Raw genomic sequence first — 26,576 nt, forward strand, 5'->3', positions numbered from 1 at the left:
TGAAACTTTTCCCACAGTCGGGACATTCAAAAGGTTTCTCTCCTGTGTGAGTCCTCTGGTGTATCACTAGACTGGAATTCTGACTGAAACTTTTACCACATTCTGCACACTCATACGGTTTCCCTCCCATGTGTGTCCTCTGTTGGTTCACCAGGTAGGAATTTTCCTTGAAATTTTTCCCACAAAAAGGACATTCAAATGGTTTCTCTTGTGTGAATCCTTTGGTGTGTCACCAGACTATAACGGTAATTGAAACTTTTCCCACAAACTGGACACTCATATGGTTTCTCTCCTGTGTGAATCCTCTGGTGTATCACTAGTTCATAATTCTGACTGAAACTTTTCCCACAATCAGGACATTCAAATGGTTTCTTTTCTGTGTGAATTCTTTGGTGTTTCACTAGGGTGGAATTGTGACTGAAACCTTTCCCACAATGAGGACATTCAAAAGATTTATCTCTTGTGTGAGTCCTCTAGTATATCACCAGGCTGGAACTGTGACTGAAACCTTTCCCACAATCAGGACATTCAAAGGGTTTCTCTCCTGTGTGAGTCTTCTGATGTTTTACAAGGTTGGAATTGTGAGTGAAACCTTTCCCACAATCTGGACACGCATACGGCTTCTCTCCTGTGTGACACCTCTGGTGTATTACTAGGCTGAAATTTTCACTGAAACTTTTCCCACAGAGAGCACATTCAAAGGGTTTCTCTCCTGTGTGAGTCCTCTGGTGTCTCACCAAGTGAGAATTCTGACTGAAACTTTTCCCACAATCAAGACATTCAAAGGGTTTCTCTCCTGTGTGTATTTTATGGTGACTCGTGAGCTGGAATTTTCTAATGAAACTTTTCCCACAATCTGGACAGTCATATGATTTCTTTTCTGTGTGAGTCCTTTGGTGTTTCACCAGGGTGGAATTGTGACTATAACTTTTCCCACAATGAGGACATTCAAAAGGTTTCTCTCCCATGTGAGTCCTCTGGTGTATCACCAGGCTGGAACTGTGACTGAAACCTTTCCCACAATCACGACATTCAAAGGGTTTCTCTCCTGTGTGAATCCTCTGGTGTTTCACCAGGCTGGAATGGTCACTGAAACCTTTCCCACAATCAGGACATTCATAGGGTTTCTCTCCTGTGTGAGTCCTCTTGTGTTTCACCAGGCTGGAATTGTGACTGAAACCTTTCCCACAATCAGGACATTCATAGGGTTTCTCCCCTGTGTGAGTGCTCTGGTGTATCACCAGGCTGAAACTGTGACTGAAACCTTTCCCACAATCAGGACATTCAAAGGGTTTCTCTCCTGTGTGAATCCTCTGGTGTGACACCAGGTTAGAAATCTGACTGAAACTTTTCCAACACTCGGGACATTTAAACGGTTTCTCTCCTGTGTGAGTCCTCTGGTGTGTCTCCAGGTTAGAAAACTGAATGAAACTTTTCCCACACTCGGGACATTTAAAGGGTTTCTCTCCTGTGTGAGTCCTCTGGTGTATCACCAGGTTGGAACTGTGACTGAAACCTTTCCCACAATCAGGACATTCAAAGGGTTTCTCTCCTGTGTGAATCCTCTGGTGTGACACCAGGTTAGAAATCTGACTGAAACTTTTCCAACACTCGGGACATTTAAACGGTTTCTCTCCTGTGTGAGTCCTCTGGTGCGTCTCCAGGTTAGAAAATTGAATGAAACTTTTCTCACACTCAGGACATTTAAAGGGTTTCTCTCCTGTGTGAATCCTCTGGTGTATCACTAGGTGTGAATTCCGACTGAAACGTTTCCCACAATCAGGACATTCAAAGGGTTTCTCTCCTGTGTGACTCCTCAGATGTATCACCAGGTGGTAATTCCGGCTGAAACGTTTCCCACAGTGCGGACATTCAAAGAATTTATCTCCTTTTTGAGTCCTTTGGTGACTCATGAGGTGGGAATGTCTAATGAAACTTTTCCCCAAACTGGACACTTATACACTTTCTCCTTGGTGTGAGTCCTCTGACGTATCACCAAGTTGCTCTAGTTGCTAAGGCATTTACCGCAGTGAGAGCATTTGTAGGGCATCTGTCCTGTCTGTGTCTTTCCACGAACCACAAGAAAGCTGTTCAGACTAAACCTTTTGTCACATTTTTAGCATTTTAATGGCTTTTCTACAGTGTGGATCTTCTCGTGCATAATCAGTTGTTATGTACTATTTGTGTTTTTCGCACAATTGGCACATCCATGTAGCTTTTCCACCAATGATATTCTTGAGGGGGTCAAAAATATGGGTGATCCCTTGTTTAGTATTGCTTTGAGTCAAGCCATTTTTTTCTGCACAGGTTGAGGCCTGCCTTACTGTATGCCCTACGTGCCTGTCTAATTGATCTTTTCTTGCCACTGACTTCCAGATATTTTTCTGAATCAAAAATAAGCTCCCTTGATTTTTTGTGTAATGGACTTTTGTGAAGTCTACTTTTACCAGCTTCAAATCTCTTCTTGATTTTTCTCTTGTTTCTTTCTCACCTGCTGAGGAAAGTGAAGATTTGTGTGGATTTGTGAAGGAAATGGAAAATATTGATTTGTTTTCCTTTTCAATGTTGCTTGTTATTCTCAGTTGTCCAGAATGCTTATTGTTGTCCTCTTTGTCTATAAGATTCAAAGAAAAGTGTAACTTTAGTTGTTTATAAAATATTGCAGAAGATGTGAAAAAAAAGAAAAAAGCATATATTACAATGAATAAGCAGACATGCCACAATACAAGAATAACCTCTTATATTAATTAAGATTCATTTGAAACATGGAAGACTACCGAGATCCAAATTCAAATATCCATTCAGTCATGAAATTCTCTTTTTGACTTGGGTCAATAAACAAATGCTTTGCAGTACAAAGGGCTATTCTCAAATATATCTTGAAGTGCTAGGAACAGATTATACAGTTGTTGATATATGCATATAGAGAAATACAAATATACACACATTAAATGTATATACCGTGTTTCCCCAAAAGTAAGGCCTACCATAAGCCCCACAGAGAAATCCCTCCCCCTGGGGGTCGCCAGCCGACATTGTCTAGCCGATGGCACCCTGAGGAGGCCCTGTGTGAGCGCACTGGGCGATGGGAGGTTGTTTCTGGCAGCAGACGGTCCTGCAAATATCCAGGGTCTAAGCCATGTAGGGCTTTATAGGTAAGAACCAGCACCTAAATCTAGTTCCTGAGAGGGGCTTTTGGCAACCTCACATACGAGCAGCTTTGACCTGGTTGGTACACCCCACTGATCATCTGGCTCTGGGCGTGGCAAGTGACAGGGCAAAGACCTCGCCCTCCACCTGTAGGAGCAGTGCCAGCGTGGAGGAGAGGATGCAAGACACTAGCCCTGGTTCAGCCAAGACCCCAAACAGTTTGGGTTCTTCCTAATGCAAGTTCCAACTGAGATGCAAGAGTATGGTCCAGAAATAGCCACCGAAGCAGCAAAGGTGAAGTTGGAGGGGACAGTGGCCGAATGGATGATCCTCTTCCATAATGACACCCGAGAGTTAACAAAATTTTGACCGCTTCCTGGTCGCACTTTGAAGACCCCTTAGCCAGTCGCAAGGCCAGAGACCGTATAAAGGCCATCAGCCAGGGGCGTAGGAGAGTGGCCAAGTACACCTAGGAGTTTTACGATCTAGTTGGCTGACTGACTAACTGGCTAGAGGACATCCTGTTCGAGTGCTTCTGAGGGGGGCTAAGACAACACCTGTATCTCCAGGGGTGTCGTCTCCCCCCCCCCTTCCATGGCTAGCATGCCCTAGTGCAGGGGTAGGCAACCTCGGCTCTTTTATGACTGGTGGATTTCAACTCCCAGAATTCCTCAGCCAGCACAGCTAACCCAGGAATTCTGGGAGTTGAAGTCCATGAGTCATAAAAGAGCCGAGGTTGCCTACCCCTGCTCTAGTGGAGGAAGTGGAAATCGACCTAAAGCGGTGTGTGTACGGGATGAGAAATAGGGAGGGGAGAATGACAGGTGATTTGCACCAGAATCCAAGTCTAGGCATCCTGGGAAAGGCTGCCTTTTGCCCCAAAACATACTGGCGTTCTCAAAACATCTTGGTGAGTTCCGACTGGATGAAGATGGAATGGTCATGGGAAGGAGGGCTAGGATGAGGAGAATCCTTCCTGTATCTTTGGGCATGTGTATTCTAGAGCTAGCCTGACCTTACTGCAGCCAATATCTTTTTAGTAAAAAGAACCTTTTACTTCAACCCAATGGAGTCAAGGGTCTTTCTATCCTAAGGGAACAGATTGGGGCAGTCTGACAACTACTTTTGAGCCACAGTCAAGGTGGAGAGCTTTGGGGGCAAAACGTCCATTTGACTGCTCATTTTTTGTTTTGCCTGTATCCTACAGCATCAAACTTTTTCAAATTATTTTTAATAGAATTACAATATGTGGGAATATGTAGGGGGAGGGGATTGCCCTAGGCATTAAACTTAGCAAACTGTTTTCTGTTAAAAATGATCAGTCTAGACCAGACATGTCAAACACAAGGCCCGGGGGCCAGATCCAGCCCGCGAACTGGTTTCATGCGGCCCGCGAAGCCATCCTGGAAACAGTGAGGGAACGGCCCCCACTGCCTTGGCCCTGGCCTAGAGACCCTCCTTCTGCCAGAGACCCTCAGATCTGTCCCACTCCTGCCCAGGCCCCCATAGGCACCCTTGATGCGAACGATGTAGAGCTGGCGATGCTCACCCAGTAGGCCATACACACTAGCCACGCCCACCCAGTAGGCCACACCCACCCAGGCCATACCCACCCGGGCCCCCTGAGGGCAACCGCAATGCTGATGTGGCCCTCAATGAAATTGAGTTTGACACCCCTGGTCTAGACAGTAATTAATCCTTTCAAAGCAGTTGGCGAAACTGGACCTCTGCCCCCCCCTTTAAAAATATCCCAATCCAAATATCATCCTCTATGTGCCAGGCTGAAGTGAATAGGTTCTGAAGCGCTCCAAGATTTTCATTATATTAAAATACTTTCAGAAATCTTTACAAAAAGGGAAAGCTGTGAAAGCAAAAGCGGAGAGACTCAGAGAAATTCTGTGCCTTGTACAGACATAAACTTTGGAGAAAAACTGAAAATTGGAAAGGAAAAGTTGTAATGGACTAACTAGAGCAGCCATGTCAAACACAAGGCCCGGGGGCCGGATCCGGCCCACAAAGTGGTTTCATGTGGCCCCCGAAGCCATGCTGGAAACAGTGAGGGAACGGCCCCCGCTGCCTTGGCCCTGGTCCAGAGACCCTCCTTCTGCCAGAGACCCCCAGATCTGTCCCACTTCTGCCCAGGCCCCCATAGGCCCACAAAGTGGTTTCATGTGGCCCCCGAAGCCATGCTGGAAACAGTGAGGGAACGGCCCCCGCTGCCTTGGCCCTGGTCCAGAGACCCTCCTTCTGCCAGAGACCCCCAGATCTGTCCCACTTCTACCCACCCAGTAGGCCACGCTCCCCCAGGGCAACCACAATGCTGATGTGGCCCTCAATGAAATTGAGTTTGACACCCCTGAACTAGAGGAAGCAGGATTCACTCCATAGAATATAAACAAAAACGTGGCATTTTATTCCAACAACTCTCTCTGGAGCTCAACCCACCTGCCTCTTGTGCACACCAGTCTCTCTTCCCCCAAAACGCTCTGCAGGCAGTTATTAGAGCTCCGAGGCCAGTGCCCTGACCTGAAATTCTTTTTTATCTTTCTAAAAATCTCACCGAGCCCTCTTGATCTCTTTGGAAAACTGTTTGTAAAAACAGCAGAGAGTTTCTTTTTCAGTGGAGATTACACAGCCCATAAAAGAGCTAAAACTAAAATTGAAAATCCTCCACAGAGTTTGGTTCACTTACATGGGCAGAGAGAAACAGGGACGCAGCAGTCTCCAGAGAGGGAATCTGGGCGCGTAAGAGAGGCAGATTCAGGGGCTCCATCTCAAAGGAAGCCCACCTGGACAGGGCAGCCCATCGGCCAAGCCCACCTGGACGCCTCTCGGCTCTCCCTCACCCGCCTTCCAGACGCCATTCAGCTCCTCCTCCTCGCAGGGTCCCCGCCCTCCCCTCCAGCCTCGCTCCCTCCCAGCCCAGAGCTCCCCCCGTCCTCCCCCTCCTCCTCCTCCCCTCCAGGCACTGGCAGGCTGACCCTCCCCAGCAGCGAGAGGGGAACGTGGGAACGGGGGTGCCCAACCTTCCGGGAATCCCCGGGAGCCCCCAGGCGGGGAGCCGGGCTGCGCCAAGAGGGGGGGCTGCGGGGCAGGAGGGGGGCTCGGGGGAAGGACCTGGAGGGGATCGGAGAGCCGTTCGCGGAAGCCGCAACCCAGGAGGAGGAGAAGCGAAGGCGCAGCGCTTCCCACGGAGCAGAAAAGCCCGCGAGGAAAGGCGGAGACTCGGAAGGGGAGGGGGCGCAACTGGGGGAAACCCACCTGGCTCTCCCCCGAGGAATCCCCCCTCCCCTTCCCCCCCCGGGGATTCCCCCCCCTCCTGATTGCCCTCCCCCTCTCGGAGCCTCCTCGCCCACCTGGCGCACCTTGAGCGACCCTCCCCGCGAGGGGAATCTCCGGCAGCCCTGGCTGAAGAGACGTCGAGAGACTAGGGAGACTAGGAAGGGGGGGGGGGCGAGAGGGCCCGGAAACTGGCCTTCCCCCCTTCCCTCCCCCCTCCCGCTTTCCTGCGTTTTCTCTAGGCACAATAGAAAAGCTCTCTGCGTTTAACCCCCTTCGCGGAAGCTGCCGCGGGGAGGGGGCGACTGGGGCGCCGCCGAGTAAAGCCAAACTCCTCCAGCCGGGCCCCCCCCCAAAAGACCGTCACCCCCCCCAGGGGAAAGTCAGAGGTTCAAAAACAAGGATCGTGGACAGTTCAATCCAGAAATGTCAAACTTGGATTCATCCTAGCATGATACTCAAAACATAGAATACAGAGAACGAAGGCTACTGCTAAGGTTGTAAGCCGCCCTGAGTCTTCCGGAGAAGGGCGGGATATAAATGGAATTAAAATAAATAAATAAATAAATAAATAAAATACTCTATTCCACTGAACCTTAAGCCATTTTTTTTGCAAGCTTCGGCATATCTTAGCATTTTCTCACCCTGTTCCCCTTCTGCAAGTGTGGGTTGTCTTGGCTGCTAGCCATCCGTTCAGACCCTTCCTGATCGAGCTTCTTCCAATTGTAGAAGAGTCAGCTTGGCATCCCGATGAAGCTGGCAGATGCTGAGCCAGGTCCTTGATGGATTTCCTCCAATCTCTCAAAGGAGCTTCTCATCAGAATTTGAAAATTCCCTTGGCCTTCCAAATCTTCTTTTTTTTTTTTTGTCCTTGACTTCTCCGGATTCCTCAAATTTCCTTATAACAGCTTGAACATCCTCTGCAGATTCTCAGTCACCCAGGTCATGGTTGTCCAAAGGTGTTTTTCAAAGGGCAACCGGACTTTCTTGGTTTTTCCTTGAAGAGGTTTTCAAAAAGCTGTAGAAGCGTCTTGGATGAGGAGCTAAACATTTTCAAAGGAAAAAAACTACGAAAGTCCAGTTGCATTTTGAAAAGCATCTTTGGGACAACAGCTTGAATACCACATCTCGAATATCCAGTTTGTTCATACATGACTTAGGTGAAGAGATTGAAGGAGAAGTCATCAAATTTGCATATAACACCCAGTTGGGAGGAATAGCCAACACTTGAAGATAAGCACAAGATTCAGAAGGATCTTGACACATGTGAGCCTTGGGCCCTTTCCAGCAAAATGCAGTTCAGTGGTGAGAAAAATAAGGTCTTACACTTAGGCAAGAAAAACTAAATGCACATCAGTAGAAGTTGTTGTACCTTGCTCAACAGCAGTAACTGTGAGAGGGATCTCGAAACGCTTACATATGAGATAGCAGTGTGCTGTAACTGCCTAAAAAGTCAATTCTGCTCTAGATTGATCAAAAACAGTTCCAACCTACAATCGAGGACAAAGTTCCTGTCTGTAAGAAAAGTGGAATGGCTTCCCTCTAGAACAGACATGTCAAACACAAGGCCCGGGGGCCATATCTGGCCCGTGAAGTGGTTTCATGCGGCCTGCGAAGCCATCCTGGAAACAGTGAGAGAATGGCTCCCACTGCCTTGGCCCTGGCCCAGAGACCCTCCTTCTGCCAGAGACCCTCTGATCTGTCCCACTCCTGCCCAGGCCCCCATAGGCACCCTTGATGCGAACGATGTAGAGCTGGCCACGCCTACCCAGTAGGCCATATGCACTCTAGCCACGCCCACCCAGTAGGCCACACCCACCCGGCCCCCTGAGGGCAACCGCAATGCTGATGCAGCCCTCAATGAAATTGATTTTGACACCCCTGCTCTAGAAGTTGTGGATGCTCCATCAATGGAGGTGTTGAATAGGAGATTCGACAGCCATTTTTCCAGATGAGAATAGGGTCTCCTGCTTGGAGACTTGGTCCCTTCCAAATCTTATTCTGTAATTCTGTAAGAACTTCATGAACTTTTAGGGCTCAGCACGCAGCTAATCTTCACAAGCTAAGTAGTGTCACATTTCACTATTTCACTTGACTCAGTTGCAAAGATAGGTTGCTGTGAGTCTGGAAATGACCTGATAGCATGTGATCAGTGAAAACATCTTGCAAATGCCTTCGGTAGAGACGGGACAAGCCTATTTTTCGGTCTCCTACCGAGAGATGGGTCAGATAGGCAGCATCTGTAAAAGCCAACAGTAGAATAGCGCCCTTTCTGGTTGAACGTAAAGGAGTTAAAACCATGAAGTACTGTAATTGCTAGAAAGGCTGGGAGGAGAGGAGAAGTACAGGGGAACTTCCTCTACCTACAGTTATCACTTATGGGAGGAGGGTTGCCTGCAAAGACGCTGTCGCTTTCTTGCAAGGGTGGAAGCAGCAGCAGGAAGGTGAGTTGAGGGCAGATTGGAGGAGAGGCCGGGAGCAAGTCGGGCTGTTTGGTTCCCTCCAGAGTGTGGAAGCAGAGAAGCAACTACAAAGACCAGGGGTAGGCAATCTTGGCTCTTGTATGACTCATGGACTTCAACCCCCAGAATTCCTCTGGGAGCTGAAGTCCACCAGTCATAAAAGAGCCAAGGTTGCCAACCCTGAACTAGACTATAAAATAACAGTTGAAGGTCATCTAGTCCACTGTCCTTCTCGAGCAGGAAACCATGCATTTCAGGCAAAGGGCTGTCCACTCTCTTAAAAATCTCTAGTGATGGAGCACCCACAACCTCTGGAGGCAAAAACCAATTTTGTTCCCCCCCCCCCCCCCGGTTAATTGTTCTTCTTGTCAGGAAATTTCTCCTTGCTTCTAGGTTGCTTCTCTCTTTGATTAGTTTCCACCCTTTGCTTCTTGTCTCGCCTTCTGGTGCTTAGGAAAATAGGCTGACACACACACCCCTTTCTTCTTTGTGGCAGCCCCTCAAATATTGGAACATGGCTATCGTGTCATCCCTACTCCTTTTTTACATTAGACTAGACCAGGGGTAGACAACCTTGGCTCTTTTATGACTCGTGGACTTCAACTCCCAGAAATCCTGAGCCAGCCATGCTGAGGGGAAAGGGAGAGGTTTCCAAGCTGAGCCATGCTGGCTCAGTAATTCTGGGAGTTGAAGTCCACAAGTCATAAAAGAGCCAAGGTTGCCTACCCCTGGACTAGACATACCCAGTTCCTGCAACTGTTGTTCGTGTTTTAATCTCAAGCTCCCAAATATGTTTATTGCTCTTTTATTTCCTCTCTATTAGTAAATATTAATTCCAGGATAGCTGACCCTCTAATTCCCTCATCTACCTTTTGGATGACAAACTTGTCAGGTTCGTCAGGAATCTAAGAACACACTGGGTAACAATTTTTCTGGAATGGTAGAGGTTTCTCCTGACTGAGTAGGGGACTGGACTGGAAGATTTCTAAGGTCGCTTTCAACTGTGTTGTTTGTTCAGTTATGGACCTGCTGTTTTATTGGCTGATCTGCCACTGTATCTTATGAGATTTTTTTCATTTTTTACTTTCACATCTAGCCAACAAGCACGGTACTTCCTATTGGTGTCCCATCCATGTATTAACCAGGTTCAACTAAAAAATAGCTAAGGAGGACCTTTTCATTTGTTCAGTTTGTACTATAGGTAGTCCTCACTTACCATTTGTTTCTTTTTTTATTGAAAAGTTTTATAAAAGTTACAAAAAATCCCCAAAATCAACCCACCCTAACCCCCCCTCTCCCTCCCCCACTTCCCAGAGCTGAGTACAGGGTTACAAATATAATAATAATAATCTAACTAACATTAACCAACTATATAAATAACCAAGTTCATAATGCGCTTTAACTCCCCTTTAACATAAATACAAGCAAAATAAAAGTATACATAATTTAATTTAATTTAATTTATTAATATTTCTATACCGCCCTTCTCCCGAAGGACTCAGGGCGGTGTACAGGGCAAGAATAAAATACAAAATTACAAAAGTTAAAAGTAATTAAATACATGCCCGTTAAAAGAACAATTAATACATAATAAATAACCCCAATAAAATAATAATAAAAAAATAAAAAAATAACCCCCCCCCAATCCCCCCTCAGGCCAGGCCGGCTTGTTCGAACAAGTACCGGTATGTTTTTAGGTCGCGGCGGAAGGAGCGGAGATAGGGCGCCGTCCGGAGCTCAACTGGTAGCTGGTTCCATAATTCTGGGGCGCCCACAGAGAAAGATCTCCCCCTGGGGGCCACCAATCTACATTCTCTGACCGGTGGCACCCTGAGGAGGCCCCCTCTGTGGGAACGCACAGGGCGGAGGGAAGTTGATGCCGGCAGCAGGTGTTCCCTAAGGTACTCCGGACCCCTGCCATGTAGGGCTTTAAACACCATTACTAGTACCTTGAATCTCACCCGGAAGACAACTGGCAACCAATGCAGCTCACGGAGCAGAGGTGTAACGTGGGAGTATCGGGAGACTCCCAACACAACTCTCGCGGCTGCATTCTGTACCAGTTGGAGCCTCCGGGTGGTCCTCAAGGGAAGCCCCATGTAGAGAGCATTGCAGTAGTCCAGACAAGAGGTCACGAGCGCATGAGTGACCGTGCATAAATCATCCCGGCTTAGATAGGGCCGCAACTGGCGCACCAGGCGAACCTGGGCGAAAGCCCCCCTAGTCACAGCCACCATGTGATCTTCCAAGGTGAGCCGTGAATCTAGGAGGACTCCCAAGTTGTGAGCCCTATCTACGGGGGGTAATAATTCACCCCCCATAGAAAGAGATGGAATATCCGAATAGACCCGGGATGAAGGTATGCAAAGCCACTCGGTCTTGTCGGGGTTGAGTTGAAGTCTGTTCCTCCCCATCCAGACCCGAACCGCCTCCAGGCAACGGGACATCACGTTGAGGGCATCAGTGGGGTGGTTTGGGGTCGAAAGAAAAAGCTGGGTATCATCAGCATACTGATGATACCCAACTCCAAAGCCACGAATGATCTCACCCAGCGGTTTCATGTAGATGTTGAACAGGAGAGGCGAGAGGACCGACCCCTGAGGAACTCCACAAACGAGGGACCTCGCAGTCGACATCTGCCCTCCTGTCAACACCGACTGCGAGCGTCCCTGGAGATAGGAGGAGAACCACTGTAAGACCGTGCCTCCCACTCCCAATCCCCTGAGACGCTGCAGCAGGATACCATGGTCGATGGTATCGAAAGCCGCTGAGAGGTCTAATAGGACTAGAACAGAGGAATGACCCCTGTCCCGAGCCCTCCAGAGATCATTCACCAGCGCGACCAATGCCGTCTCCGTGCTGTGCCCGGGCCTGAAACCCGATTGGTACGGGTCTAGATAATCCGCTTCATCCAGGACCAAAGGGAGCTGATGCGCCACCACACTCTCAACAACCTTCGCAAGAAAGCGAAGGTTGGAGACCGGACGAAAGTTGTTCAATACAGCTGGGTCCAAGGCAGGCTTCTTGAGGAGAGGCCTCACCACCGCCTCTTTCAAGACGGCAGGGAAGCTACCCTCACTCAAAGAAGCTGATATAACTGCTTGGAACCAGCTGCGTGTCCTCTCCCGGGCTGCATAAACCAGCCAGGAAGGGCACGGGTCCAATAAACATGTGGTGGAGCTCAGTCTCCCCATAATCCTGTCCACTTCCTCCGGAGTCACAGAATCAAACTCCTCCCAGGTGATATCGACAAGACCGCCCGTGTCCTGATCGCCAGACTCTGCCCAGTCAGAGTCCAGACCGGTCCGAATCCGAGCGATTTTGTCCGACAGATAATTGTTAAACTCCTCGGCACGACCCTGCAAGGGTTCCTCCCTCACCTCCTGATTAAGGAGGGAGCGAGTCACCCTAAACAGAGCGGCCGGGCGATTATCTGCGGACGCGATAAGGGTAGCGAAGTGATTAGACCTCGCCACCCTTATCGCAGCGAGATAAGACCTAATGTAGGTTCTTAGTCGCAATCGGTCGGATTTGGATCGGCTGGACCTCCAACCGCTGTCTAGGCCCCGTCTCCGACGCTTCATCTCCCGGAGCTCCGCAGAGAACCATGGAGCTCGACGGGATCTGCATCAGGTCAGGGGCCGCAAGGGTACAACTCGGTCAAGAGCCTCAGTGGCCGCCCTTTCCCAGGCTTCCACTAAGGCATCTGCCGAGCTGTGAGTGGGGGAGGCAGGTGGGGACCCCAGCGCTGCCTGGAACCTCTCGGGATCCATTAAGCATCTGGGGCGGTACCATCTAACTGGTTCCACACACCCACGGCGGGGGGTAGCAAAACGGAAGACCAGCCGCAGGAGATGATGATCGGTCCATGACAGGGGCATAATAATTGGAGAGCCCCCACCAAGATCATCTAACCACCGTCCAGATAAGAAAACTAGATCAAGGGTGTGGCCTCCCTCATGAGTCGGTCCTGAAATTACTTGCGTCAGGTCCATGGCCGTCATGGAAGCCATGAACTCCCGAGCCAACTCAGATGATATAATATAAGAAAAACATAAATTAAAATCCAAATTATTAAACAATACAATATCCAAGTTATTAAACAATACTAATGCTAAAAATAATAAGCTAATACTAAAAATAATAAGCTAATACTAAAAATAATAAGCTAATACTAAAAATAATAAGCTTACCATTTGTTTCTTGAGCCTTCAAAGTTACAATGGCACTGTGAAAGCAGACATACACCTGGTCCACAAATTTGTGATCATCGTAGTGTTGCAGAATCAAGAGACTCACACCCCGGAATCAAAAGAAGTTTGTTTTATTTTGCACAAAAGGTTCAGAGCAAAAAGCAATATCAATGTCTGAACACGTTTTCATGGAAAAGCCAGTACATATATAGTCTTCAAAAGTAGCAAAACACGGAAATGTAACTTATGAGCATTGATTGATTACTTGAATTACAGCCCACAGCCCCGCTTGTTGCAATGCTGAATTTAGCTAACTATCTTGCAACCTTTTACTGATAGAAGTCACAGGTTTCTTGTAGAAGCACTTAAGTTTCCGGCACCATGTTTGTGGTTAGCTACAAATGAGACATATGGGGTTAGATGTATCACAGCTCTATGCTTGACTAAATAGATGTGAGAGACAGATGAATTCGTGGTTTGGCATTTTCCATTTCCTTGTTCTTTTCTAACTAATGCACGCGTTTTCTTTATGCCTCGCTTTTATGTCCTGCCTTCACTTTATGTCCTGTCTCACTTTATGTCCTGCCTCATTAGCACTTGTTCAGTGACCACACATCAGCACTTCCTGTGGTTATGAAGGCGCAGGAAAAGGAGTTGCATCAATTCAGGTTCTGCTAATTGATGCACATTTATGATGGTTGCGGCATCCACACACATGATCCCTATTTGTAAACTTCCCAGCTACTGTGTTTCCCTGAAAATAAGACTGGGTCTTTTTTTTGCCTCCAAAAGAGGCACCTAGTGTTATTTTCAGTGGGGTGTCTTTTTTACTCATCTCCGGCACCAGCAGCCTTGCCCAGCTGGCCCACTTCTTTTGCAGCTGAAGGAGCAGCTTCATTCTGCAGCTGGGAATGGAGCTTCGGCCTGAATTTTGCAGTCAGGTCCTTCTGGAACGCCACTGCCGCCATAGCTCGGTTCTCGGCTGCAGTGGCCTTCTGGAAAGGCCTCTGACTGCAAAATGCAGGCCTGGGACTCCACAGAAGAAGTGGGCTGGCGAGGCCTAGCTGCAAGGTAAGTGGGTGCGGGGCACGTGGGGCAGCTCCAGATCCCCACCCTCACCTTAGCTTGTTTTAGGTATCTGCCTCCCCCCCCAAGTAGGGCTTATTTTGAGGGTAGGACCTATATTAGGCCCACCCTCAAAAATCAAGCTTGAGCTTATTTTGGGGGTAGGTCTTACTTTTGGGGAAACGTGGTAGCTTCTGGCAAGCAAAAACAGTGGGGATGCCAGCAGGAAGTGGCAAGTCAAGGTCATGTGAAATTGCTTAACAACTGCAGAGTTACAGAACAAAGCTCTTCCTTACATTTCCAACATTCATTTGAGATGCCTTTATACATTCTGGACAATTTGTCCAGTGTTAGATACCAACATGACATTTATAAAAGTTTTCCTTTAAATTATAGTTTAATGTGAATTTTAGATCTTTGGTCCACCCATTCTCCCATTGTTCAAGCATTATGTTACATCCAAAGTTCTTTGCCCACTGAATCGTACAATGCTTTACATCAGACATGTCAAACACAAGGCCCGGGGGCTGGATCCGGCCCGCGAAGTGGTTTCATGCAGCCCGCGAAGCCATCCTGGAAACAGTGAGGGAACGGCCCCCACTGCCTTGGCCCTGGCCCAGAGACCCTGCTTCTGCCAGAGACCCTCAGATCTGTCCCACTCCTGCCCGGGCCCCCATAGGCATCCTTGATGCGAAGGATGTAGAGCTGGCCACGTCCACCCAGTAAGCCATACACACTCTAGCCACGCCCACCCAGTAGGCCACACCCACACAGGCCACACCCACCCGGCCCCCTGAGGGCAACCACAATGCTGATGCGGCCCTCAATGAAATTGAGTTTGACACCCCTGCTTTACATACTCATTCTCCAAGTTCCTTTTCAATTACAGTTTATAAAACTTAGCAATAATATGTTCAACACTACCACACAATAGCATTTCCAACCCATTTTTCACAAAATGAAATCCATAGCTCTTTTTGTCTAGTTTAAATCTTTCTTTCAATTGTAAATATGTAAATCAATGGCAAACACATCCTTCTGATTCCAACTTCTCTTTAGATTTCAGGATAAAGTAACCATAATTGAAAGATATTATTTGACTATAAGTCCACTCGTCTGGCCTTGCCACCATTTCTTTTCTTAAAAAAAGTTCCTGGGGAGATAGCCAAAGAGGCATCTTCCTAGAGAACCTTATTTTATATTTCTTTCAAATACTTAGGATGGCACATCAAACAAAGTGATTATTGTAATCAACATTTGCTTTAATTTTAATTTAATTTAATTTATTAATATTTCTATACCGCCCTTCTCCCGAAGGACTCAGGGCGGTGTACAGGGCAAGAATAAAACACAGAAATTTACAAAAACTAAAAGATAATTAAATGCATGCCCGATTAAAATACAATTGATACATAGTAAAAAACCCCAATAAAAATAATAAAAAAAACCCCACCAATCCCCCCTCAGGCCAGGCCGGCTTGCTCGAACAAGTATGTTTTCAGATCGCGGCGAAAGGAGCGCAGATCGGGTGCCGTCCGGAGCTCAACCGGTAACTGGTTCCATAGCTCCGGGGCGCCCACAGAGAAGGATCTCCCCCTGGGGGCCACCAGTCAGCATTCTCTGACCGGTGGCACCCTGAGGAGGCCCTCTCTGTGGGAACGCACAGGGCGCAGGGAGCTTGATGCCGGCAGCAGATGTTCCCTGAGGTACTCCGGCCCCATGCCATGGAGGGCTTTGAACGCCATTACTAGCTTTAACCTGATCATACCATAAATACCTGTGCCATCAAAATCTTAATTCATGGGCCTCTAGTGTCAAGATTCTGATTGACGAACCCAACCAAGCAAACATCATCGAGACATTCTGATCTCTTAATTGAAAACTTTATTGAGTACATCATTTTGGCATGTATCAAAGCAAAACCAGCTCTGGCAAAACCCCACCCAACTCCATATAGTTCCATATAGCATGGAATTCTCCCTCCTCCTTGCTCAGGTCACGTTGCTCAATTAAACGGAAAAATATCGTTATGAGAAAGTGTCTCTGGGTCTGATCAGAAACCTGGTGATGCCGTCCTTGATTCTCATGGTCTGGCTTCTTGATCTTTGAAATTTGCATCCCAATCCCTTTTCCTCCTCCCCCTAAGTTCGTTGGCAAGCTGAGGAGCAATAACTAACTCCAGCAAAACCATGCTTCAAAACTTGACATCTATCTCAAGTAATCTCTTATTTTGGAGAGTCACCCACTCCTTTTGCCAAACAGAACAACCCCCCCCCATCAAACTACAATTTTAAATCGGATAAACTCAAACCTCTCCTTTTCTTAGCGTCTTTCAATAATTTATATTTCATTCTTGGCTTCTTCCCTTGCGGTATAAATTTAGAGATCTCCATGTGCCATTGTATAAATGGAGTGTCAGTTACAAGTTTTGGTAAAGACTGAAACAGAAAAACCATATTTAGCAAAACATTTAACTTAATTACTGAGATTCTATCTAATTGTAATATTAAGAATTTATTGACGTAAATCAACAAGTTTATTTCATGTTTGAATGGATATTTGAACGTCAGTCTTGGTAATCTTAAATGTGTCAAATGAATCATAATTATGTAAGAGGCTATTTTAACATTATGGCAAGTTTGTATTTCACTGGTATACTTTTTCATTTCACATCTGCAAACATTATATAAACAATTAAAGTTACGCTTTTATTTGAATCTTACAGACAAAGAGCATGATAATAAGAGCACTCCAGACAACTGAGAATAACAAGCAACATTGAAAAGGAAAGGAAATCAAAGCCGAGATGAAAATATTTTCCATTTTCCTTCACAAAACTACACAATTCTCCATCCCCGGAAGGTGACAGACAAAAGAGAGAAAATCAAGAAGAGATTTCAAACTGGAAAAAGTAGAGCATGCGGAATTCAAGGATACAAACATGAAAACATCAACAGAAATTATTTTTCCATTCAGAAAACTAGGGAAATATCTAGAAGTCAGTTGGGAGAAAAAGATTATTTGGGAAGCCCTGGGAGGAAGAAAAGAGTAGCTTCAAGCAAAGCAACACTAAACAAGGGATCACACATAATTTTGATGTCCTCAAGAATATCAGTGGTGGAAAAGCTCCACCAATGAGCATATTATGGGAAAGGGGCAGATTTGAAATCACACATAATTATGAACCAAATGATACATATTGGAGAAAAGCTGTACAAATACTCTGAATGTATCAAAATCCCTTTTCAGAAAAGCTTCCTGGTGGTTCATGGAAGGACCCACAAAGGAGAGGAGCCCCACAGGTGCTCCCAATGCAGTAAATGATTTGTGAGCATGGCCACTTGGTGTCCAGGCGTCACATCAGGGAGAAACCCTTTCAATGCTCTGATTCTGTGAAAAGTTTCGGTCAGAACTCCAGCCTGGTGATACACCAGAGGATGCAAACAGAAAATAAATCACATGAGTGTCTTGATTGTGGGAAATGTTTCATTGCAAATTCTCATCTTGTGAGACACCAGAGGATACACACAGGAGAGAAACCCTTTGAATGTCCTGACTGTGGAAAACGTTTCACTCAGAAATCTGGCCTGGTGATACACCAGAGGACCCATACAGGAGAGAAACCCTTTGAATGTCCTAGTTGTGGGAAAAGGTTCAGTCACAGTTCTAGTCTGGTGACACACCAGAGGATTCACACAGGGGAGAAACCATTTGAATGTCCTGACTGTGGGAAAACCTTCAGTCATAACTATGAACAGGTGATACACCACAGAAATCACACAGGAGAGAAACCATATGAGTGTCCAGTTTGTGGGAAAAGTTTCAGTCAGAATTCTAACCTGGTGCAACACCAGAGGACGCACACAGGAGAGAAACCGTATGAGTGTCCAGATTGTGGGAAAAGGTTCAGTCACCGTTCCAATCTGGTGACACACCAGAGGATTCATACAGGAGCAAAACCTTTCAAATGTGCTGATTGTGGAAAAAAATTCATTCAAAATGCTTACCTTGTGAAACACCAGAGGACACACAAAGGTCAGAAATCATATGAGTGTCCAGACTGTGGGAGAAGTTTCATTAGAAATTTCCAGCTCAGGAGTCACCAGAGAATACATACAGGAGAGAAACCTTTTGAATGTCCAGATTGTGGGAAAAGTTTCAGTCACAATTCCAGCCTGGTGAAACACCAACGGACTCACACAGGAGAGAAACGCTTTGAATGTGCTCTTTGTGGGAAAAGTTTCAGTCAGAATTCCAGCCTGGTGATACACCAGAGAACTCACACAGGGGAGAAACCATATGAGTGTCCAGTTTGTGGCAAACGTTTCAGTCACAATTCAAACCTGGTGAAACATCAGAAGACTCACACAGGAGAGAAACCCTTTGAATGTCTTGATTGTGGGAAAAGTTTCAGTCAGAATTATGAACTGGTGATACACCAGAGAAATCACACAGGAGAGAAACCATATGAGTGTCCGGTTTGTGGGAAAGGTTTCAGTCACAATTCCAGTCTAGTGAACCATCAGAGGATTCACACAGGAGAGAAACCATATAAATGTCCAGAGTGTGGGAAAAGTTTCAATCAGAATTCCAATCTGGTGAAACACCAAAACACACATACAGGAGATAAACCTTTTGAATGTCCTATTTGTGGGAAAAGTTTTAGTCGGTACTGCAACCTGGTGAACCACCAGAGGACTCACACAGGAGAGAAACCATATGAGTGTCTGGTTTGTGGGAAAACTTTCAGTCACACTTCTTACCTGGTGAACCACCAGAGAACTCACACAGGAGAGAAATTATATGAATGTCCAGATTGTGGGAAAGGTTTTATTAGAAAATTCCAGCTCACCAGTCACCAGAGAACTCACACAGGAGAAAAACCGTATGAGTGTCCGATTTGTGGGAAATGTTTCAGTCACAATTCCAGCCTGATCAAGCACCAGAGAAATCACACAGATGAGAAACCATATAAGTGTCCAGATTGTGGCAAAAGTTTCATTATAAAATTGCAGCTCATGAGTCACCAGAGGACACACACAGGAGAGAAAGCCTTTGAATGTCCTGATTGTGGGAAAAGTTTCAGTCAGAATTCAAACCTGGTGAAACACCAGAGGACTCACATGGGGGAGAGCTTTCAAATGTCCAATCTGTGGGTGGTGCTTCAGGTGTAAATCTCCCCTTATTGAACACAAGAATATAGACACTGGGCAAAATTTGATGAATTTAGAGAAGCCTTGAATTTCTTTTCTGATCTCTAATTGAATGTGTAGGTGAGAAATTGACTATTTGAATTCTGGCCTGATGCTTTTAAGTTAACACATCTCAGCTTTAGACCAGTAGGTGGAGAGAAAAATGTGGAAATTGTTAGTTTGATAAAGGCTATCCATTTCTGGATATTTTTGGGTGGTAGTTTTTGCATATTGATTATGGAATTCCAACATATGGACTTTCTGGCTTCTACCTTGGTGTCCTCCAGATTTTGAGAGCCAGAATTCCCCAGCTACCGTATAGTCTTTGAGATGCAACTGTAATGGGGCCTGCCAATTTTGGTTGGATGTTGCAATGATGGTTATGCGAGATTTCCTTGCTGAACTACCCCTGCCTGATGAAGCTGTTAAACAAATGTGTAAGTCCTCCATACCTTTTGAACCTCAGGTTGGTGAAGAAGAGCAGGACATTTATCACTAGGCTGCATGACTAAGTCATGAAAGCAGTCATTATTTTCACCATGACTGGGCCATGTGGACTTGTGGAAGCAGCTGCCATTTTGCCATGACTGCCTCTGGGTCAAAATGGTGGCTGCCTCTTGGTCACTGTCGCCTGGGAATGGGACAGACTGTTCTGTTTTGCTACCTTAACATTTTGTAGACTGTGTTAAGGGACTGTAGATGCCTTGAAAATGGTGGCTGCCTCCAGGAGATCTCCAGAGGACCAGGCCATGTATCTTGCTCAATAGTAGTAACTGTGAGAGGGATGTCAGAGTCCTAGTAGACAATCACTTCAATATGAGCCAGCAGTGTGCTGCAGCTGCCAAAAAAGCCAACACAGTGCTAGGCTGCATTAACAGAGGGATAGAATCAAGATCAAGTGAAGTACTAATACCACTTTACAATGCTTTGGTAAGGCCACACCTGGAATACTGCATCCAGTTTTGGTCACCACGATGTAAAAAAGATGTCGAGACTCTAGAAAGGGTAGAGAGAAGAGCAACAAAGATGATTAGGGGGCTGGAGGCTAAAACATATAGGGAACGGTTGCTGGAATTGGGTATGTGTAGTTTAACGAAGAGAAGGGTGAGGGGTGACATGATAGCAGTGTTCCAATATCTCAGGGGCTACCACAAAGAAGAGGGAGTCAAGCTATTCTCCAAATCACCTGAAAGCAGGACAAGAAGCAACGGATGGAAACTAGTCAAGGAGAGAAACAAGCTAGAACTAAGGAGAAACTTCCTGACAGTTAGAACAATTAACCGGTGGAACAACCTGCCTCCAGAAGTGGTGAATGCTCCAACACTGGAGGTTTTTAAGAAGAGACTGGATAGCCATTTGCCTGAAATGGTATAAGGTTTTCTGCCTGAGCAGGGGGTTGGACTAGATGACCTCCAAGGTCCCTTCCAACTTATTATTATTATTATTATTATTATTATTATTATTATTATTATTATTATTATTATCATCATCATCATCATTATCAACATCTCTGGGGCACATGATAAGTGGATAAGTACCACTTGCACCATTATTATACCAAAAAAAGCCAATGCAGTCCTAGGTTGCATGAACAGAGGAATAGTGTCAAGACAACAAGAAGAGATAGAATTGCTTTATACAGTGCTGGTGACATCATACTTAGAATACTGTGTCCAGTTCTGGTCACCACGATACAAAATAGTTGTTGAGAGTGCAGAGAAGAGCACTAAAGATGATAAAGGGTCTGGACACCATATCATATGATGATCAGTTGTGGGAGCTAGGCATATCTGGGGTATTAGAGGCAATCATTAGGAGGGACATGATAGCTGTCTTCCAGCACTTGAGGGGCTGTCAACAAGAAGAGGGGATTGACTTACTCTCTAGGTCACCTAAGTGCAGGATAAGTAGTAATGGATGGAACTTTAGGACAAGAAGTAATGGATGGTGGCTTATTCAAATGAGATACATCATACTGTGTTTCCCCAAAAATAAGACCGGGTCTTTTTTTGCCTCCAAAAGAGGCACCAGGTCTTATTTTCGGGGGATGTCTTTTATGCTCACCTCTGACACCGACAAGCCCATCAGCCGGATCACTTCTTCTGCAGCTGCATTCCAGCCTGTATTTTGTAATCAGGCCTTTCTGGAAGGCCACTGCAGCTGAGAACTGAGCTACGGATTCAATCCATAGCTCAGTTCTAGGCTGCAGATGCCTTGCAGAACCGAGCTATGGATTGAATCAATAGCTGCGTTCTCAGCTGCAGAGGCTTTCCAGAAAGGCCCTTGACTGCAAAATGCAGGCTTGGGGATACCACAGAAGTGGGCTGGTGAGAAGAGGTCTGGCTGCAAAGTGGGTGCGTGGGGCAGCTCCATACCCCCACCCCTGCTCTAGCTTGATTTTTAGGTATGTGCCTTGCCCCAAAGCTAGAGCTTATTTTCAGGGTAGGCCTTACTTTCAGGAAAACACAGTAGAAGTAAGGAGTAATTTTCTGTCAGGGAGGGCAATTAATAGAATAGCTTGCCTCCAGGGATTGTGGCTGGTCCATTACTGGAGATTTTCAAGAATAAGCTGGACGACCATTAGAGTGGGATAGTATAAGGCTGTGGTGGTGAACCTATGGCACGTGTGCCACAGGTGGCAGACAGAACCCTCTCTGTGGGCACACGTGCTGTCGCCCCAGTCCTAGGCCTTCAGCTGGGTTTTATAAAACCTTTTTGCTTTAGGTTGCCACCGCCATGTGCAAAAAAAAAAAAAGGTTCAATCAGTCAATCAATTCAACTTATGGGGAAAAAAAATCTCGCAAAGTTGGAATTGATTGATTGAACTTTTTAGTTCCACCCAGTCTGCTGTTACCACCGCAGCCACTCCACCCAATGGGCCATGCCCACCCAGCAGCCGATGATACCTAAGTGGGTTTTGGGTTGCAGTTTGGGCACTTGGTCTCTAAAAGGTTCACCATCACTGGTATAAGGTTCCTGCCTTGAGCAGCAGGTTAGACTAGAAGACCTCCAGAGTTCCTTCCAAGCCTATAACGCTATTTTTCCATGAATTTAGCGGTAGTTGAGAAAATAGGTGCAGCGCAGCCCAATGAACTTGCTCCTCATAAAGGTTTTTTTTAAAAAGTATTTTATTCAGAAAATTAATATAAAGTATAAACATCCTCCTTAAAAGGAAATTAAAAAAAACAAAAACAAAGATAGACAATTTTAAAAGAATGAAAATATGTTCATTAAAAAAGACAAAAATAAATTTACATATATTATTCCCCCCCCCATTTGAGCAATCATAAATATATTGGCGCAATATTAGTTGCGTTCCGTTGCGAAGCAGGCCCCAAATTTATAAAGTTCTACCTCTACCATCAAGTTCCCTTCTTCCTGTGCGCTCCCACAGGGAGGGTCTTCTCAGGGTGCCGCCGGTAAAAGATTGCCGGCGGATAACACCCAGAGGGAGGGCTTTCTCTGTGGGTGCGCCTGCCCTCTGGAACCAGCTGCCCGCGGAGCTTAGGACTGCCCCCGACCTTCGCTCATTTCGCCGGGACCTGAAGACCTGGCTCTTTGAGCTTTCCGGCCCAGGCTGAGAATTTTAATTGGGGTTTTTATTTTTAGGGATTTGATTTAATCTTTTTAAATTGTTTTTAATTTTTGTATCGATCTTTGTTTTAAATACCCTGTAAACCGCCCTGAGTCCTTCGGGAAAGGGCGGCATATAAATCCAATAAAATAAATAAATAAATAAATAAATAAAATAAATCTATTTACAACCAATCTGACCTTCCTCTCTTTACTAGAGAGAGAGGCAAAGTAGTTAACAGGTGAAGCAGCAACTAAAGCACCAAAGCATTTTGTTAACAATCTATACTTGCATTTAAGTTGTATAAAGTCTAAAGTCTGGGACGGCTTCTTATTTACAAACCACCAGAATCGTTATCTCTGATCTGTCTAGGATGAAATATCTTTGTTTGATTGCTATTAATAAAACTTTTTCACAAGATTTTTGGTTGAGAACAATTAAGAAAATAATTGAGTCTTATTCCCCCAAATCATAATCCTCTGGGTCGACCTCTTTTCCCAAAAGAGTCCGGTCCAAATTGTTTTCCAGTTAGATATATGGGAAGTACCTTCCCCATTTATCACTAACCTCATCACATCTAAGTCCAGCTCATCATACATCAAATCCGTTAACTCCAATTCTGTAGAATCCCTACGGTGAGGGTTCTTTTAAGAAGTGGCTGTGCTCCCCGTGGCAGGTTTTGGGATGAGCTGAGCTCACCAAGCCATCCGTTTGGGAGGGAGCCATCCATTTGTGTGTGGTCACAATCCCAAAATCAGTTCCAGAGGAAGGGGACCTTCCACACCAGAAATGTTTTTTTCCCACCACGATCCTACACATCCTTCTGTGTAACCCCCCCCAACTGGGTACGACAACAATTATTTCCTCCCTGTGATGCTTCCAGCAAGTGACATCTAGATGGCAGACGGCTTTTGTTCTCCCTTACCATTTGCCTCGTTTAGTAACCATTCAAGATTATGATATATATATATAGATAAGGGACGCGGGTGGCTCAGTGGGTTAGGACGCTGAGCTTGTCGATCAGAAGGTCGGCAGTTTGGCGGGTCGAATCCCGAGTGCCGCATAGCAGAGTGAGCGCCTGTTACTCGTCCCAGATTCTGCCCACTTAGCAGTTCGAAAGCACGTAAAAATGCAAGTAGAAAAATAGGGACCACTACGGTGGGAAGGTAACAGTGTTCCGTGCGCCTTTGGCATCCAGTAATGCCGGCCACATGACCACGGAGACGTCCTCGGACAAGCGCTGGCTCTTCGGCTTTGAAACAGAGATGAGCACCAGCCCCTAGAGTCGGAAATGACTAGAATGCATGTGCGGGGGAACCTTTACCTTTAATTAATATATATATATATATATATATACCATATATATATTTACACAAATATGAGCTGTCACTGTTGTGACTACAGCCTGCAGATGGCCTTCTGTTAGGCTGAAACAGGCAATAAGATTTGTCCCTGTTAAATGTTTGTTAAGTATTTTAGAATACCTTGCTAGGCCCCAAACACGGGACAAATCTTATTTCCTGTTTCAGCCTAACACAAGGCCATCTGCAGGCAGTAGCCACAGCAGTGGCAGCTCATATTTGTGTAATTTTTTTTGCTTGCTAACAAAGAATAAAAGGAGACAGATATGATCATTTCAAACTTATTTGTTCTCATCAGTCAGCCATACCCTTCTGAGATTCAAACCTGGGCCGACACTGCTTAAGACGCAGTCGGCCCAGGTTCGAATCTCAGAAGGGTATGGCTGACTGATGAGAACAAATAAGTTTGAAATGATCATATCTGTCTCCCTTTATTCTTTGTTAGCAAGCCAAAAAAAAAACAACTACATATACATATACATATACATATATATACACACAATCTCTCAGCTTTGCAATCGTTGCATTTTAAAACCATCCAATTGTCCCAAAATCATGTGATATCCATTACCATGCTTCCCAATCAGCTGAGGACAAGCAAAGTTCATGGAGAAAACAGAAATAAAATCACAATTAGCATTCAGCTGATGTCTCAATATCCACAGGGATTCATTTAATGACCAGAGGCCAAGTGAGGTCAAAAGCCTGTTTGCAATCAGGTGATTTTTTTCCCCACTTAGCCATCATGAATCCTAGCAAAAAGAATCGCTAGTCACACTTGTGGTCACTAAGCAAGGACTACCCTCCTTCATTCATCCCCACCCTTCAGGCTTGCTCTTCCTGCAGTTGATGGGGAGGCGACCAATGTGCATTAGGGGGTCTCTCTGGAGGGCGAGAGCTGGGGTGCTGCAGGGGTGACGGTGCTGTTGCTGGGCTAGGAGTGGGGACGCCCGAATTCCAGCCCCTCCTCAGCCATGAAAGGTCCCTCAGTGTCAGCCCCGCTTGACAGGACCAAGAAGTTGACTCCACAGGAAGACTTTTTTAAAAAAAAAATAGACATGGGGGGGACAGGTGGCAGGTTCTCTGGAAGACAAGGTGAGGGCTGAGCCCCAGACATGTCTGCTCTGACCCTTTTTTTTCTTCAATTAAGACTGAAGGTAATGAGAAAATCTTGCAAATCTGATTGATTTGTGCTTCCCCCCCCATCTCCTTATAATGCTCCTATGAATTTGTTTGAGCCTGCTTGTAACATTATCTCTATTGTGGACTTGAGGTAGGTTGCTTATCCCCCAAGGCAGGGGTCCCCAACCCCCAGTCCATGGACCAGTACCGGGCTATGGCATGCCAGCAACCGGTCCGCACAAACAAACAAAAGACTCATCTGTGGGATGCAGGCAGCACACAAAACCACACACACTCTGCTGCGTGGAAAAACCTTTCTCCACAGAACCGGTCTCTGGTGCCCAAAAAGTTGGGGACCTCTTCCCTAAGGCTATTTTCTTTACTCTCTGCCCTGGAGGCCTCAGGGCATAGGACTGGCATCTGTGTCACTAAGCAGCCGGTCATTAAGTGTGGTGTCACATGACAGTGGCAACTTACACCTGTTCCTCTGCAGTTGTTAAGCGAAGCATGACCGTGACTTGAAAACTCCTGCTGGCATTCCCCACTTATTTTTCTTGTCTGGAGCTAGTGGGAAAGACACAGATGGGGATCGTGAGCGTGGGATGCTGGAACCATTATAAATGTGCACCCGTTTTTTCCATTTTATTACGTTTCTTGCCACAGTTGTGAAGCGCATCACTGCAGGGTTCAGTTAGTAACGGGGTTGGATTTTTTGTATTAAAATATTTATTATTCAAAATACAAAGAAAAATAAAATTGGGGGAAACTAAGGGAAGGAAAAAGGGAAGAAGAAAAATGGGTAGAGGCTGGGAAAAACGTTGGCGTCCAACTCTTTTTAGCTGAGTAGAATATAACGAGGTTACAACTTCAACTTTACTTTTACTCGTTTATACTAGTCATTTATTAACTAACCCATCTAATCAGCAAAAGCAAACTTTCCTTTTCTTCCATCACAAGCACAAGATCGAGGAATGATTTCCAAATAAAAACAAAATTGGATATACGGTATTCTCTTCTTCAGATAAAGCAATTAATTGAACCGTCTCTGCTTTTTCCTTTGCTGTGGGAAATACTATATATTTCTGCTTAGACTTATTAATCGTTGTATACTGCCATCATTTCTATTATTTATTTATTTGTTTCGATTTATATACCGCCCTTTTCCCGAGGGACTCAGG

General features: G+C 45.8%; 5 protein-coding genes across 6 annotated transcripts in view; 3 read left to right on the forward strand and 2 right to left on the reverse strand.

Annotated features, from left to right (window-relative positions):
• Positions 1-6,548, reverse strand: part of LOC310636864 (uncharacterized protein) — a 121,129-nt gene extending 114,581 nt beyond the window's left edge. Inside the window, exon 1 of one of the 2 annotated variants that reach the window (XM_083356985.1) lies at positions 6,516-6,548. The gene's annotated coding sequence lies outside the window, so the exon portion shown is untranslated. Of the gene's footprint in view, positions 1-6,506 lie in introns of both variants that reach the window. The other variant, XM_083356984.1, reaches the window with a different exon arrangement.
• Positions 1-26,576, forward strand: part of LOC310636861 (uncharacterized protein) — a 422,701-nt gene that overhangs the window by 228,130 nt on the left and 167,995 nt on the right. The gene's annotated exons all lie outside the window — the stretch shown is intronic.
• The window catches only part of LOC310636858 (uncharacterized protein), a 342,152-nt gene that overhangs the window by 207,206 nt on the left and 108,370 nt on the right, over positions 1-26,576 (forward strand). The gene's annotated exons all lie outside the window — the stretch shown is intronic.
• On the reverse strand, positions 474-2,086 carry LOC310634737 (uncharacterized protein; the record flags this gene model as incomplete). Its single annotated transcript, XM_083353272.1, has 1 exon — positions 474-2,086. The coding sequence occupies exon 1, from the start codon at positions 1,911-1,913 to the stop codon at positions 474-476; it is 1,440 nt and encodes a 479-aa protein (XP_083209398.1). The 5' UTR covers positions 1,914-2,086.
• On the forward strand, positions 3,403-19,797 carry LOC310634738 (uncharacterized protein; the record flags this gene model as incomplete). The annotated part of the gene is made up of 2 exons (XM_083353273.1): positions 3,403-3,444; positions 18,172-19,797. 2 exons carry the CDS (start codon positions 3,403-3,405, stop codon positions 19,321-19,323), a joined length of 1,194 nt encoding a protein of 397 aa, XP_083209399.1. The 3' UTR covers positions 19,324-19,797.

Source organism: Vipera ursinii (assembly GCF_947247035.1).
Source record: "Vipera ursinii genome assembly, chromosome: 2".
NCBI classification, from domain to species: domain Eukaryota; kingdom Metazoa; phylum Chordata; class Lepidosauria; order Squamata; family Viperidae; genus Vipera; species Vipera ursinii.